This window comes from Kogia breviceps, chromosome 18, assembly GCF_026419965.1.
Source record: "Kogia breviceps isolate mKogBre1 chromosome 18, mKogBre1 haplotype 1, whole genome shotgun sequence".
NCBI lineage: Eukaryota > Metazoa > Chordata > Mammalia > Artiodactyla > Physeteridae > Kogia > Kogia breviceps.
In genome coordinates this window covers 56,963,029-56,978,241 of record NC_081327.1, presented here as the reverse complement: position 1 = coordinate 56,978,241, position 15,213 = coordinate 56,963,029, and the positions used below count along the sequence as shown (strand labels likewise).

General features: G+C 50.1%; 1 protein-coding gene across 15 annotated transcripts in view; it reads right to left on the bottom strand.

Annotated features, from left to right (window-relative positions):
- Positions 1 to 15,213, bottom strand: part of BANP (BTG3 associated nuclear protein) — a 133,328-nt gene that overhangs the window by 106,390 nt on the left and 11,725 nt on the right. For 12 of the 15 annotated variants that reach the window (XM_059045932.2, XM_067019729.1, XM_067019728.1 and 9 more), the window contains exon 2: positions 1,124 to 1,262. The exons of the other annotated variants lie outside the window; for them this stretch is intronic. In XM_059045932.2, the coding sequence (XP_058901915.1) occupies positions 1,124 to 1,193 (70 nt within the window). In that variant the 5' untranslated portion in view covers positions 1,194 to 1,262. The remainder of the gene's footprint in view (positions 1 to 1,123; positions 1,263 to 15,213) is intronic. 15 annotated transcript variants of the gene reach the window in all.

Below are 15,213 nucleotides of genomic sequence, written 5' to 3'. Positions count from 1 at the left end.
CCAGGGCTCGAACCCGTGTCCCCTGCATTGACAGGCGGATTCTCAACCACCGCGCCACCTGGGAAGCCCTGACCGCTTGTTTAATCCCCAAATCATGTGCTACCCGCCCTTCCATACATAACGAATTTCCCAGTGAAGATTTTCAACTAACACAGGAAAGAGATCATACAAGACAGACATCATCACACTTTCTCATGAGATTTCTGAAAGTTCTCTTTTCTGTGGGGAAAAAAGTTAGCATTTCAACTCTACTATTCCAGAAAGAATAACCAGACAACCAAACACTATGTGATTTAATTGTGTATGCTTGTTATTTCAAACTTAACAGAAATATAAACACATAGAACTTTACGAAAAAATAAAGGAGGACCCTTACTAAGAAATCTTTTTATAAAATAAAGTGCTAACAAAGTATTTCATAGGTGAAGTAGTTCAAGATGAAGTTCCTGAAATTTAGGATTTCCCTTATAAAGTGTCTAATATCTAGTAAGGTTCCAAAATAGATGGGTGCCTTTAACGTGACTAAGGAAAATTACCAGCCCTGGCAAAAGGGCAGGAAAGTCACCTCACAGAATAATCGGATAAAGCGCGTCTTACCAAAACTCTGAACATACACAGTGGTTCAGCTTCCGGGAGCTTACCCGACAAAGATATTTGCTGCAATACGCAGCAAGGACCTTTGTAGCAGGGCGTACTTAAAAGAAACACAGCGCAAACGATGTTAACTGCGTCCGCAGGGAAGAGGCAGACGCCGGAGGGAGCAGCGGGCGTGAACACGTCGCAGGTGCCCACGCGCAGGGCAGACTGTCCACAGCAGCGGAGGAGGCCCAGATGTGAGCACAGGGGGGTTAAAGGGGAGGCAGGGGAGCTGGGGGCAGGGCAGGAAGAGGGGCCGAGGCTGGACAGCCACGTGGGGTGCAGAGGCGGCCCGGGGGAGGGGCAGGGGCCACCGGGACGGGCATATGGGGCTGACAGAGCTCACGCGCTCTGGTCCGGGTTTTTCATACAGGGCGCGCACCGCTTTTTCTCTTGCTTTACTGAAGGGAGAGGAGACTTGTGGAGGCGCTTTGGGGCTTTTACAGACTCGGAGGGGCGCCGGCTCCCGACTGCCCGCGCTCTGTACCTGGGTGGTCGGGACTCAGCTCCTCCACGGCGATCTGCACCACATCCGCCAGGTCCTGTTCTGACATCATCCAGGACGAGAGCAGAGTGGCCGGTCAACGGGCAGGAATCGGACTCACGAAGCACGGGCTTTCTGTCACCTAAAAACAAAAGCCAGGACAGCGGACAGGGAGATGAACGATCCTGACCTTGAAATGCTGGAAACTGCTAGCCACGTTCCGTATCCAAAAGGACACCAGAAGCCTGTGGGTTTTTTAAATGTAGGGTTCTTCTTGCCCCAAACCACCAACAGGTTAGTGTCCTGTGAGAACTGAGAAATGGCCCCCAAACATTTCTTGCCGCCTCCATCCTTCAGCACCAGACTAGTCCCCACCTCGCCGGTCCATTCCCACCCCGCCTAAGTCACCGTCCTAAGACAGCGAGAACGCATCACCCCAAGCCAGACGTCCCCGGGCCCCCTTCTTGCCCACGGAACCCGTCCTGTCCCTCACCTGCCCCTGCCGGCTCTCAGATCCACTAGACACACCACACCCCGGAAACCATCGAAAACATACCTCCCGAATTTTACCCAAACGGACCCTTCCGCCAAGGCTGTCCCCTCGCTCCATTTCCAGCCCTGGCAGCGCCCTCCCCTCAGGCAGGCAGAGAGCGGCGGCTCCTGGGAGGACTGAGCCCAGCACCAGCCCCCGCCCCAGCCCGGGGCCTGTCCGCCACCACCCTGCCGCCGCCGAGATGGCACCCCATCTGCAACACAGTGCGTTCCTTTCTCCCTGATCCTCAAACCCTCTGATTAGGCCTAGACACACCTTCTCCAAAACAGAAATGAGGCCACGTCGCTCCAAATACGACCTATCAACACAGCGGTCTAAATGCAGTACTTGCAAACAGGGTGCCTGGAGATCGGGAACCAATGGCACCATAATACTTTTATCATTCTACACTTTATATTTTCATTACCTATAAACAAATATTTATGAAAGTAATCTCTCTTCCCCAGCTGGACTGCACGTTCCCTGAGGGCGGACAGCAGGCACCCACCTCTACAGCACAGCGCCTGCCCTGCATGTGCCCACCCCCACCGTGCCCACGCAGGGCAGCTGAAGTAAGACTTTCAGATCACCTAGTCTCAACCAGGAGCCTACCGACAGCTCCTTTAAATGGCTAAGTTCCAAAGGCATACAATTAAATTTGCAGGTTCCACACATGTTCTTAAATCCTATAAATCCAGATTTAAATTCTACAGCTTGAACAGTAGCAGCTCCAGAATTTCTGAGGGACAAGCATTTGCAGGAGAAGGAGCCAAGCTCCCGCCTTAAATTTCCCTTCACAAGACGAATGCAACACTTTCATGTAGGTGCAATCCATCAAATGGCCAAGGTGTGTTACCGCCACTTAGACACGTCACGTGAGACTGAGAAAAGCAAGAAAGCACCAAATGTCCCTCCCAGAGCAGACACCAATGACAAACAACTGGGGGGCGGGGCGGCCAGGGACCGCAGAGGTGCCTCCCGCGAACCCTGCAGAAGCCCAACTAGGGAGGGATGGCAGTGACAGAGACTTTTAATCCCTCAAATGAGGACAGCGAACCCAGGTCAAGGTCTGTAACAAGCTGAGAGAGCGGGTGTTTCCTAAAGAACCCCAAAGCATGAGCAAGTGGGCAAACCACTGACAGCACGAGGTCCTCAAGGGAGCAGCAAGGAGGAAGCAGGGGTCAGAGAGAAGGAAAAAACGGGTCTGCTTGGGAACAGCGGCTGAACCCAGGAGGTGAGCACCATTGGGGCAGACAAACACCAGGGCAGCTGCGGAACGGCCACAGCCAACGTTCTGGGCCACGGACTCTCAAAGACTACTCATCCAAAGCTCCCTCCTGCGCTAAATACACTGGAAAGAAATGACGAGAATAGAATACGAAGCATACAGCACAGGGAGAATGAGAGTCTAATTACAGGGGGGAGAGCGCAAGAAAACAGCTACCACATTTACAACTTTCTAAAAACAACAGAAAATAGAGCTCTAGGACATGGAAATTAGAAAAACTATTCCAAATCTAGCCTTCCTTCCATATATCCAGGAAAATCAATTCCACAGAAAATTAACAACAGAAAATATTGAGGTCAAATCTCATGCCAAGGTGATATATTTTAAAAAGCGAATAGGAGCAAAGTAGCATCACTACAGACAGTGATGGCATGCTAGAAAGACATGTCCCTAAGAGATGAAAACTCTATCCTAATATTTCAAACAGACTAATATTCACGAAGGAAATTATATAAGGTATCACTAACCATAAACCAGCGTTAGAAAAACTCAGAAATGAGGGGGGAAAACTCAGAAAAGATTAGAAATAAAAGGAAAATGGTTTGGGAAATGAAGGCTAAACTAGAAGGAATCCAAGAGCAAGCAAATACAATAAATTACACCGTAAGAAAAACAAAATGGGGGCTTCCCTGGTGGTGCAGTGGTTAAGAATCCACCTGCCAATTCAGGGGATGCAGGTTCGAGCTCTGGTCCAGGAAGATCCCACTTGCCGTGGAGCCACTAAGCCCATGCACCACAACTACTGAGCTTGCGCTCTAGAGCCTGTGAGCCACAACCACTGAGCCTGCAAGCCACAACTACCGAAGCCCACGTGCCTAGAGCCCTTGCTCCGCCACAAGAGAAGCCACCGCAATGAGAAGCCTGCGCACCGCAATGAAGAGCAGACCCTGCTCGCTGCAACTAGAGAAAGCCTGCGTGCAGCAATGAAGACCCAATGCAGCCAAAAATAAATAAAGTAAAATAAATAAATTAATTTTTTTAAAAAATGAAAGAAAAAAGTTGAAGAAAAAGTAGCTGACAAGCAAAGAGGATGCAACATATGTTTAATGGGGGACTCTACAAAGAAGAGCAAAGGAAAGCGATGAAAGAGAATACTACAAGCAAATCCGAAAAAACTCTTCAGAAATGAGGAGAAAACATTTGAAACTACTTATGAGAAAGACACACCGTACACTTGGGGCAGGGCAGGCAAAACAACCGATACCAAGACACATTCTAGTAAAATTATTTAAAGAAAAAAAGAAAAGTTACTTTAGACATCTAGACAAAAATACTGGACACCTTAAAATGGTGGGGGGCGGGGCAGATTATCCAACTACAGCAGAAGAAGGGAGACTCACACACACAGACACTCGAGGAAAGTAATGGGAGCCTTTACATCCAAAGTGAGCTTCAGGTACACAGGTAGCAACTTATGCCAACATACAGCACTCGGAGAACAGCGCTCCCAGAAACCCTTCCTGAAGAAACTCCTGGAAAACAAGATTCAGAAAACCAAGATCACTTGGAGAGACAACATATGAGCTGGTCAGTGGTGAGCAGTCTACGTTTACGTGTTGGACTGAGACTAAAGGAGAAAGCACAGTTTGCAACGGCTCTATGCTCTGACAACGGAGATACAATTTACCTGCTTACAAATGGGGAGAAAAATTGGGAGAACACACACAAGACAAATTTTAACAATTTTAACATTCACACTGAGTGGTGGTGTTGGAATTCCCTCTGAGAATTTTCCAGGCGCAAATGAGGACCTACAGGATGTTCCAATTCTGTCACTCCTGATGTCCTGACAAGCAGATCCACAGGTCAGGCAGAAGAGGTCTCGGGGCTGCAGATTTGACTCCGGGCACGTATTGGAATTGGAGGTATGAACTCAGGTGTGTGTGCAGAATCCAGGAGCTGAATCCAGCAGCAGCGTGCCTCCCTACAGCCTACACTGTGAAATACCGCCTCTCACCAACAGACGAGGGCTTCCTGGAGAAATGGCTAATTCCACATATGAGGCAAGGAATATGCAAGATAACATCCTGTCATCCCAGTTGTAGGGAAGCGATCAAAGACATCAGGGCTGTATCACAAGGACTCAGAAACCAACTCAAAGATGCTCCTCCTGGCCAAAGGTGGGAAGAAATGACCCCCAACAAGGAAAACCACGTCCATGGGCTGAAAGAGAACTATTTTAAAATTCATTAAACAGGGGGTGGGGGGGGGCGTCAAAAAGGCCCCTATAAGTTAAAGGAGACTTCAATGACAGCAACAAACAGGGAAACCTATGATTTTCTCTATTTGTATTACATTTAGTAAAAAGGTTTTTCTTAAGGCAAAATTCAAACAAAGTGGAAAATACTTGTTACACATGCACCAAAGAGCTAATTTCCTTCTTTCACAGCAACAGAAAAAAGACCAATAAAGCTAATCAAAAGGAGCATAAGAATGAGAGTCAATTCACAGGAAAAAAAGTCACAAAGCTGTTAAACATGAGAAGACACAACCTCTCACGAATTTTTTAAAATGCGAATTTCAGCCAGACGCTCGGTGTGACAGGCGTGCCGGAGGCCTGCCGGGACGTGGGTGCTCTCGTGCACGTCTGATGCGAGCTTAGCTCTGAAGACCAATAGGCAACAGGCACCAAAGTGCTGCTGCCCGGCCCTGACGTTCCCACCAAGGAATCCTCCTTGCACAGAGAGTCACGTGTTTGTGCAAATATCTACCTGCCAGAGAAACAACCAACCAAGGCATTGCTTTTAGCAATGGATGATGCAACCTGAATGCTGTTTTTAAAAAACAAGTCTGGCACAGCTGAACAGTGAGAGACTAGGCAACGGTCTAGAACAGGGGTCCCCAACCCCCGGACCGGTACCAGTCTGTGGCGTGTCAGGAGCCGGGCCGCACGGCAGGAGGTAAGTGGCCGGCCAGCGAGTGAAGCTTCACCTGCCGCTTCCCGTCACTCACAGCACCGCCTGAGCCGCTCCCCCCACCGTCTGTGGAAAACTCTGTCTTCCATGATACCGGTCCCTGGTGCCAAAAAGGTTGGCGACTGCTGGTCTAGAAGAACCAGTCGGAGCTCTCTAAGGAACAACTCCCGAGATGCACTTATTACATGAACAAAAATGGGGCGGAATGTGTACAACACACTTAAAAAATATATATATATATATATATATATATATATGCTAGACACGCACAGCCTACCCCTGGAGCACAGAGATGAAAGGAGATCCTATTTGCCTTTTTAAAATCATGTACATTTATCAGCTTTTCAAAAGTAAAAATACTTTTGAAAAATGGTCAGACAACTAAATATTGAGGCGTCCAGCATGAGGAAATCCTCACCTCCGACCTCCCTCATATGCAGTAGGCCCTCAGCCCCGGCACCCGTTCAGCCTCACCCACAGCCCCAGGACTCAGGTGCAGGCAGCCCCGACAGCTGGGAGGGCCCACCAGGCCGACCGGGGTGACAGCTGGGAGGGCCCACCAGGCCGACCGGGCTTATTCTAACCTGGTTCCTCTGAAGGTGGCCCCTGAGGACATTAACTGTCGTTGGTACAAAGACCAAAGCCACTCACGCCACAACTCGGTCTTTCTTCCAAACTAAGAACCAAAAGCAAGGGTTATTAAAGGGGTACAGGGGCCTCCTGCATGAAGGCAGTGGTCCTCAGTTAGATAATACCACCCTACCCACCTTTGAAGTGATGGATTTAAAACGTTTTAGGGTCACACACTGCTTTCAGGATCTACTTTTTTAAAAAATACAGATGCTTTTCCAGGAAAAAAGCAAAGACGCAGTCCTGCCATGTTTCAGAGCCTCATAATCACCAGAGACTGCTGGCTGCCTACCCCAGTACCTGCCCTCCCCGATGCTCAGTGTTACAAGAATCCGAACTCACAGGGCACGGGGCCACCGGAGAGCACAGCCTCTCCTGCAGCACACTGTGGCCACGTGACCCGCTCCTGCCGATGAGGTGTGAGCGCAGACGCAGCGCGGGGCACCTCCTGGACCCTTCGTGCTTTCTGCCCTCCTCCTGCTGGCCTCCTGGACTGCCTGCCTCGGACTTCCTCATGCCAAAGGCAAATCACCAACCACCCGCTCTAGAAACAACACATTTTGGGATCTGCAGCACGCAGCCAGGCTTAAGCTCCGTGACTCACGCTGAAGCCCACTCGTGATGGCCCTGGGGACACCCATCCCCGGTTAAATGCGTGTCTCTCACAAACGGCTGCGAGAAAGTTCTCAGGTGCCCAACTCAAGCTTTTCCTGATTTCTAGAAGCTCCGTGAGTGACTTAAGAAAATACTCCGAGCTCACCATAAAATCCTGAATCCTACCCTCTTCCAAATGAGGACACCACACAATTATCCAAGCTGTTTACTCAAAATGACTCTACTGCCAGGATAAAGAGTCACTTAAAATTCTGCTAACAGGGAACGTCTGAACAGAAAAAATCGGGGCAACAAGCCCAAGAACACTGGAACAGAACGATGCATACGGATGCCAGTTTGGCAAATGAAATTTGCCGTTTCTCAGAAGTCCTGGAGACAGTCCAGCCTTAATATCATAAAGCAGCTGGACTGCGATTACTGTTCAATAACGTCTCTAAACAGCAACGACTACAAGCTTGTGAAGAGAGCATCTTCCAGGATGTGCAGGTGGAAAAAGAGGCCACCAACCCAAACCAACAACCCAAGTGCTCAGGCTCCGGGGACTGGTGAAGTAAATGACATGGGACACTACAGTCATTCATGTGAATGGAAAGGCCTCCAGAACACAATACTAACAGGAAGGAGTATATGAGGAAAATTGCATGTATGTGTAGTCACGTGTCTGTGTGTAGTCACGTGTCCGTGTATGCAAATGCACACGAGATGCCCTGGAATGATACACACTGAACCAAGGTGACACAGGAGGGAAAAGGTACAGATAAAACAAGCTGACCTTCATCCTTTATCCTTCTGGACTGTTGAGCTTTCTTTTTTTTTTTTTTTAGTTTTGGCTGCGTTGGGTCTTCGTTGCTGTGAGCGGGCTTCCTCTAGTTGCGGCGAGCGGGGGCTACTCTTCGTTGTGGCGTGTGGGCTTCTCACTGTGATGGCTTCTCTTGTTGTGGAGCACAGGCTCTAGGCACATGGGCTTCAGTAGTTGTGGCACACGGGCTCAGCAGTTGTAGTGCATGGGCTTAGGTGCCCCGCGGCATGTGGGATCTTCCCAGACCAGGGCTCGAACCCGTGTCCCCTGCACTGGCAGGCGGATTCTTAACCACTGCGCCACCAAGGAAGCCTCTGGACTGTTGAGCTTTCTATAAGTACATATTACTTAGTGTGCTTATTATTGAGATTGTTTTTCTAAAACAGAGCAATAAGTACACAGATGAGGCCAAGCACATCAAACATGGATAAAAATTAGGGAGTCTTATTCAACCCTGCCTTAAATCCACCTCCCAGCCTACAGCGTGTGAGCATACACAGCCGTGACCACTCGCACAGGTGCGCCCTGCCGTGCCGTGCCCTGCGATGCGCCTTCTCCTGGACCACGGGTCAGACTATCCCCTCTCCCTGCGGCTCAGCGCTGGACATCTTCTCATCCGCACTGAAATACCATCTATCTGCTGATGGCTCACAATTCACTTCACCTCCGACCTCTCCCAGGAACTCCAGATCTACGTGACAACCGGCCTCCAGGCCTCTTCCCCTGAATGTCTAGTCTCAACGTGAAGGAACCCAAACTGAACCCATCCCTCTCCACAACCAGCCGACACCTCCAGACTTCCCACCCCAGGTGCTCAGGCCAGAACCTCTGGGCCTTGGTTCTCCTCTCTCATCCGACCTGTAGGCAGAATCTCCCGCCGTCCTCACTCTGGCCTTGTCATCGCACATCTGGACCCACGCACTGGCCCCCACCTGGGTCTCCCTGCTCTGCCTTTGCCCCAGAGTTACTGCCAATGTTTAAAAGCTACGGGATCACGTTAAACTCCATCTCAGCATCACTCACTGTCTGCTCAGAGCCCCCTGAAGGCTCCTCAATCATTCAAGGTGCGCGCCTGGCACCCGGCACCAGCCAGCCGCTCTCCGCGCGCCTCAGGCCCCCCTTGCGGCTCCTCAGTCCGCCGTCTGAGCAGGCCGCCCCAGCTGGGCAGGCACACGCCAGCTCAGCCCTCACACTCCGAAGTCCACCTGTCCCTCGGCCAGCCGCTCCTCACCCGTCACACCCACCACCAGCACCCACGTCCCTGCTGCCCTTTCCTGCTTTATCACAAAGCCCTTATAACCAACCTACGACACAGGCTAAATACCCATCCTGTTTAGCACCTGTCTCCCTGCTGGAAGACGAGCTCCACTGGGCCGGAACTCGCACCATCTTGCTCACTGTCCGGCCTGGGGCCTGGCACACCGCGCATGTCCATGCCGTGGGTCTAGTGGGAGAGCCCAAGGGAGAGTCACCCCCCAGCGCAGAACTAGGAAGGGCCGCACATCTGCTGACAAACCGGGCAGGAAGGGCGGCAGAGTTCTCTACGTCTGTGTTTTGATTTCAATAAGGACTGTACCATAATTAAGTCACAAATCTGTTTAGCTCACAACTGTGAACTTCATGCAAATGACATGTTAGGTTTAACAGTGAAAATACAAGCTGCTCAGGGGTTGTCAGCCACAGACACGAGCAGCTGTTCATCAGCAGAAACACAGAACTACGTAAATATGTTATTTTTCTCTATTAAAAAGAAGTGTTGAAATTAAAAAAAACACAGAACTGCACATTTAGTTTTAATTTTGCTAATTTTTAAATATTTCAGACACCCGTAAAATAAAACCACAAGGCCACTGAAACAGGAAAGAAAGAAAAAAGCCACTGTAATCGAGCACACGACGGAACTTCAGCAGACGTAACCAGGCAAAGCCCCCTGTGCCCACCCTGGGATTCTCTCAGTCCCCACCAGAACGACATCACATGGGTCATCTCATTAGGGATGTCACAACATATGGGTATTTTAGGGCACTCTGCACAGACCTGTTTCTCCCATCAGCCCTTGAACAAGAGCCCCACTGAATCTGTCTGCAGGAGGCTGTCCCTGGGAGGCGCACACTACAGCCACCGTGTGACCTCCAGCTCTGCTCTACCAGAACTGCTTCCCGGCCGTCAGATCCCTGTAGGCGACCCGTGTGAAGAGACGCAGCCCAGGTGCTGTGACGTCATGGGTGGATGCAGGGGCCCACCCAGCTCACCGTGGACGGGCCTCGGGAGTAGGCCATGCCAGGCTGACCTCCCTTTACAGATGCCAAAGACACAGACTGAAGACAGTCGTCGGGGGGGCAGGAGTGGCCCCGATGAGTACAAGAGACAGAAGACCCTGAAGACAGGTCTCGGAGAGCAGTCGCACAGGAGACGGTGGGAACCGCCAGCACCCAGGCCCAACAGCTGCCCCGCCCCCCCCAGGCCCCGGTGCCCCAGCCACCGCCCCGTCTCTGGCACCGGCTTCACGTCCACCTGAGCAGCAAGGCCAAGTCCACACACCATAAAGACCAGAGCAGTAACCTGCACACCCAGCAGGAAGTGGCCCAGTGGTGCCCAGTTAAAAAGCTCAACTTCCAGAAACAGGGCACCTCCAAGAAAATAAAGATCATTCCATTCAGTCAGATCCATCTGAATATAGATGTAGTAATAAAATTAATTAAAAGCCAGTATGAAGTAAGCAAAGAAATCAACTTTTATTAAACTGAGACATGTGAACAAGACTCAGCTTACTGATTTTCCCCAAGTCAGTGTGGGGTGGCAGGGGGATACTCAGAGGACAAATAGGGAAGAAAGAGAAAACATGACTATAAATGACCAGCCAGGTACTAGATCATCAGGAAGCACTGATTCTTAGGAAAATCCAGGCCACACTGTTTCTTCTTCAAAATAGCCCCCTTAAAAACATTTAAGTTTGAAATTAGGAGAAGAAGGTCAAACTAGCTTCAGATGGCAGGTCCTTCCCCTCTATAGTTAACACGTTTGATTAAACTGGCCACTTCTATTCACCTTTTTCAAAATATATAAACCTCCTCAAATACAAACCACCAATGCAGGAAAGAGAACTGGCCACATTTAAGCTGATCCCACAGGACCGCTGTCCTCCTTCAAGACACACTGGTCTCAGGACCTCCTTCCCCATCTGAAAGTTAGTGAGCTTGTACGCATGGACGTGTATCTATCAATATCACCATCTCTGATATTAGAACAGAAAATGTGTGAATACTTTATTCATTTAAAAATTACAAAAATCCATACATTACATATTAACATACAAAACTTTTTTTTAACCGAAAATAACTACTAGAGGGGCTTCCCTGGTGGCGCAGTGGTTAAGAATCTGCCTGCCAGTGGAAGGGACACGGGTTCGATCCCTGGCCCGGGAAGATCCCACGTGCCGTGCAGTAACTAAGCACCACAACTGCTGAGCCTGTGCTCTAGAGCCCGTGAGCCACACCTACTGAAGCCCATGCACCTAGAGCCCACAAGCCACAACTACTGAGCCTCTGCTCTACAGCCCACAAGCCACAGCTACTGTGCCCACGTGCCTCAACTACTGAAGCCCGTGCCACGTGCTCCACAACGAGAAGCCACAACAATGAGAAGCCCGCACACTGCAAGGAAGAGTAGCCCCAGCTCGCCACAACGAGAGAAAGCCCGCGTGCAGCAACAAAGACCCAACACGGCCAAAAATAAAAAAAATTAATTAATTTTTAAAAAATTACTAGAGTTTCCAAAACAACAGCAGCAAAATCTTAGCAAGAAGAGAGACACAGTTTTGCATTTTTACAAATCTCTTTAATGTCAGACTTACTGGAAAACAACTGGGTTCTCATATCTATTACTGCATGAAAAAGAGGGCAGTGCATCTGAACAGCCCGTTCAGATAACTGCGGATATTCCTCTGTAATACAACACCAAACCTCAACAAGGGCTTTATTTCTCCCCAAAGGTGAGCTGCAATGTGGAATCTAAAACTGTACTGCTGAACTTTTTGTTACTTTATCACTTTAAAATCTGTCTTTAAATGGACATTTACCCAGGTCTGATTTGGTCATTTGGAAAATACTGGTTCAGTGAGTTATGTAGACCTTCTGAGTGTTGTTCATTACAGATTATCTAAAGCGTCACATTCCTTAACATCAGCACTGATCTCATCAGAAAAGTCCTGTGGACTTCCCTGCCAGTACAGGAGTTAAGACCCAGCGCTTCCACTGCGCGGGCACGGGTTCGATCCCTGCTCAGGGAACTAGGATCCCGCATGCCATGAGGCGCAGCCAAAAAAGTAAATTGATTAATTAATTTTAAAAAAAGAAAAAGAAAAGTCTTGAAGTATTAGGAAGCGGCCAGGTTCACAGCGGCAGATACAAGCTTTCTGAAATTCCAATCCCAGTTGGAAGTACAAAGTTTACCACTGGCAACAGTGTTCGCTGCTTTCCTTGCAGAGACAGGCTAACTCTGTCCGTTTAGTAAGAAACAGTGGTAATGTGTCAATTATTCCGTTATGGTGGTCCATGAAAAAAGGCGGCCACTTCAGCTAGCCACCCAAGTAACTGCAGAAGGGCCCGTCTTCCAGGCAACCTCCCAACTCCAAGACGCAGAAGTGCTTTCCACACACTTCCTGTTTTGTTACACAGAGTATTAAAAAGGGGTGTACTCAGGGCTGAGATTTAACAAAATGAATGATTTTTACTGCTGCATCAAGGACATTCTTAGATGAGAATGGCTTTTCTGAATTGCATGGCAGTAAAGAATCCAGCAACAATGGTAGCTCGGGACTCGGTCCAAATGTCAACAGGCAAAAAGAGGTAAATGACCTCTCGACAACCATGAAAACTATTTTGACCTCAAACACCCACTGGGAACGTCTCAAGGATGTCCCTGGCGTCTGTGGACCGCAATGCCCACCACTGCCTTCAGGAATCATCTCTCTAGAAGGAAAGCATAAGAACCACATGCACATTAAAATGAATCTCAGATAACGTCTGCTGTAAAACAGAAACCATAAAAGCAATTAAAAGCAACTTTTACTTGATTTAGCAACCGCCAATGATAAATGTAAACACATTGCAGAGGCCCGCATATATCTCACAATAAAAGTTTTAGTTTCTACATAGATAATGCCCACCTTTTAATTCTTCTCTGGTAGCTCCTAAATTGCTTACACTGTGAGGTATTATTCTGATAACATAAAATACTAAACCTGCCAAAGATGCAGGACGATAATAATGTATGGGGAATGCAGGCTTAAACACCTTAACCTTATTTCTTAGTTCTGTGACGAGCCTTAATGAGTCTCTATGGACTACTTATACAATTAACATCAATGATCTTATTGCATTTATTCATACATTCTTCAAAAAACAACCCCCGAGTCCTGCGCTAGACACACGCTTAAGGGAGCAGAGCCAGCCCTGCCCACAAGACACTCACTAAGGCAGTAAGTCAGAGAAGTGACGCTGGGGGTATCCTGGGGACCGAGTGCCCGCCAGGGCTGAGGGTGCACAGCGGTGGGGGCTGCAGCAGCTGCCTGGCCAGGAGGATCGGGGCACGCTGCCCAGAACCGGCGGAGAGCTTGAGCTGTCGGAGGAGGAGCGAAGGGCTCAGAGATGCTGGCCTCCCGGCCAAACTCTTGAAAAGTCCACGGCACGAAACAAACTGGCAGAGGCTGTGGAGACCTGCCAATGTAGGGAGGTCCAGGGGCGGGACGGGGAGAGGCAGCCACAAAGAATCTCAGGGGAAACTTGAGTATGGACCGTATCTTCAGTGACACGGAATCACTGCTCCTGTTTGTAGGTGCAGTTACGTAAAGCAGTGTCCTTGCTCCCAGGGCACAAGTGCTCGAGCACTTAGGGGTGAAATGAGGTGACCTCTGCAACTTACTATCAAATGCAGGAATAAACAGAAACAACACAATGTGCCATAACGTCGCCCCGTCGTGCAACTAGATGCAGGGTGTATACCTGTGTGTCCACCGGGCCCCTCTAGGAAGTGTCCCCTAGATTCCAGCAAGGAGGCAGCCAGGATCACGGATTCAGTCAACAAGCTCAGGTGAGCTCGGAGAGCCAGCGCCCTGAAGGTGGACACCGTCCCGGGCACGGCCACGTACGACGTAATGGTGGAAAAACAGCCTGTACCATCTCTGCTACGTACCTGCAAATCTCAGGCGATTGCAAAACAACTGTTTTAGAAAAAAAACAAAAATAATAAAACCCTCCAACCCACTCTGCCGCCCATCAGCTGCCATCACGTCCCTCCAAAGCCAAACTCCTACAGCACATTCTGGAACCCTCGCCCACACCCGTCCGCAAACACTATCTCTTCCCACACCCTTCAGGACCCCAAACAAAACACTGGTTTCCAAACTCACCGTCGGACTGGACAAGAGCCTGTGAACGATTCCCACCGGCCTCCCCGCTCAGCACTTCTCCTCGCTCAGAGCACCCCGGGGTCCTCCTCCTCCCCAGGGTTCACCCCTGGCCCCACCTACGCTGGGCCCTCCAGGGGCACCGGGTCTGAGCCTCACGTCGCGGCACCCGGAGCCCCTTCCGGGAAGCAGAGCCCAGAAGCACGTGTCCTGGGGGCACACGGCAGGCGTGACACCCAAGCCCCCAAATCTCCACTGCCGCCCAGACCCCTAACCAGTGCTTTCCCTGGTCCAGTATGTCAAACCACACTATGGCCATTTGACAATAAAATCCGCTCCCACATTTCCAAAGTTGAACTCTGCCCCCATCCCTACTCCTTCCCGAGAGCACCTCTCAAGGAGATCCCACCAACCCACCGAAGAAAGAACCCTGCAACTCCTCTTTTAACTCTCTCTGCTGTCACCCCCAGTATCCGACCGTCCCCAGGCCCGGGGGCCCTGCCCGCCGGCTCCTTCCCACCCGACTCTGCTCCTCCTCCTCTCCCACTACGCCTGCGCCGCCGGGCTCCGCTTCCTTGAACCCATGAACCGGCTTCCCTGTCCCTGCCTCCGGTCCCTGGCGATTAGGTGTCATCTCTCTGTAACCCCCCCTAAGGTGGAATCCATGGATCTGTCCCTTGGTCCCTCCCAAAGCCACACACGGTGAGGCGGGAAGCCCATCCCCTCCCATCCATCCTGCAGATGAGCTCCAGGCTCAGCCCTCCCAAAGGGCTGTCATCACAGCGCCCGGCTTCGCATCACATCTAAACTCTACCCGCATTTCAGGCCTCTCCCAATCCGGCTCCTGCCTACATAGAAATGACCTCATTTTATTCACTCACTCAACAAATGCCTTCTAGACCAAGGGT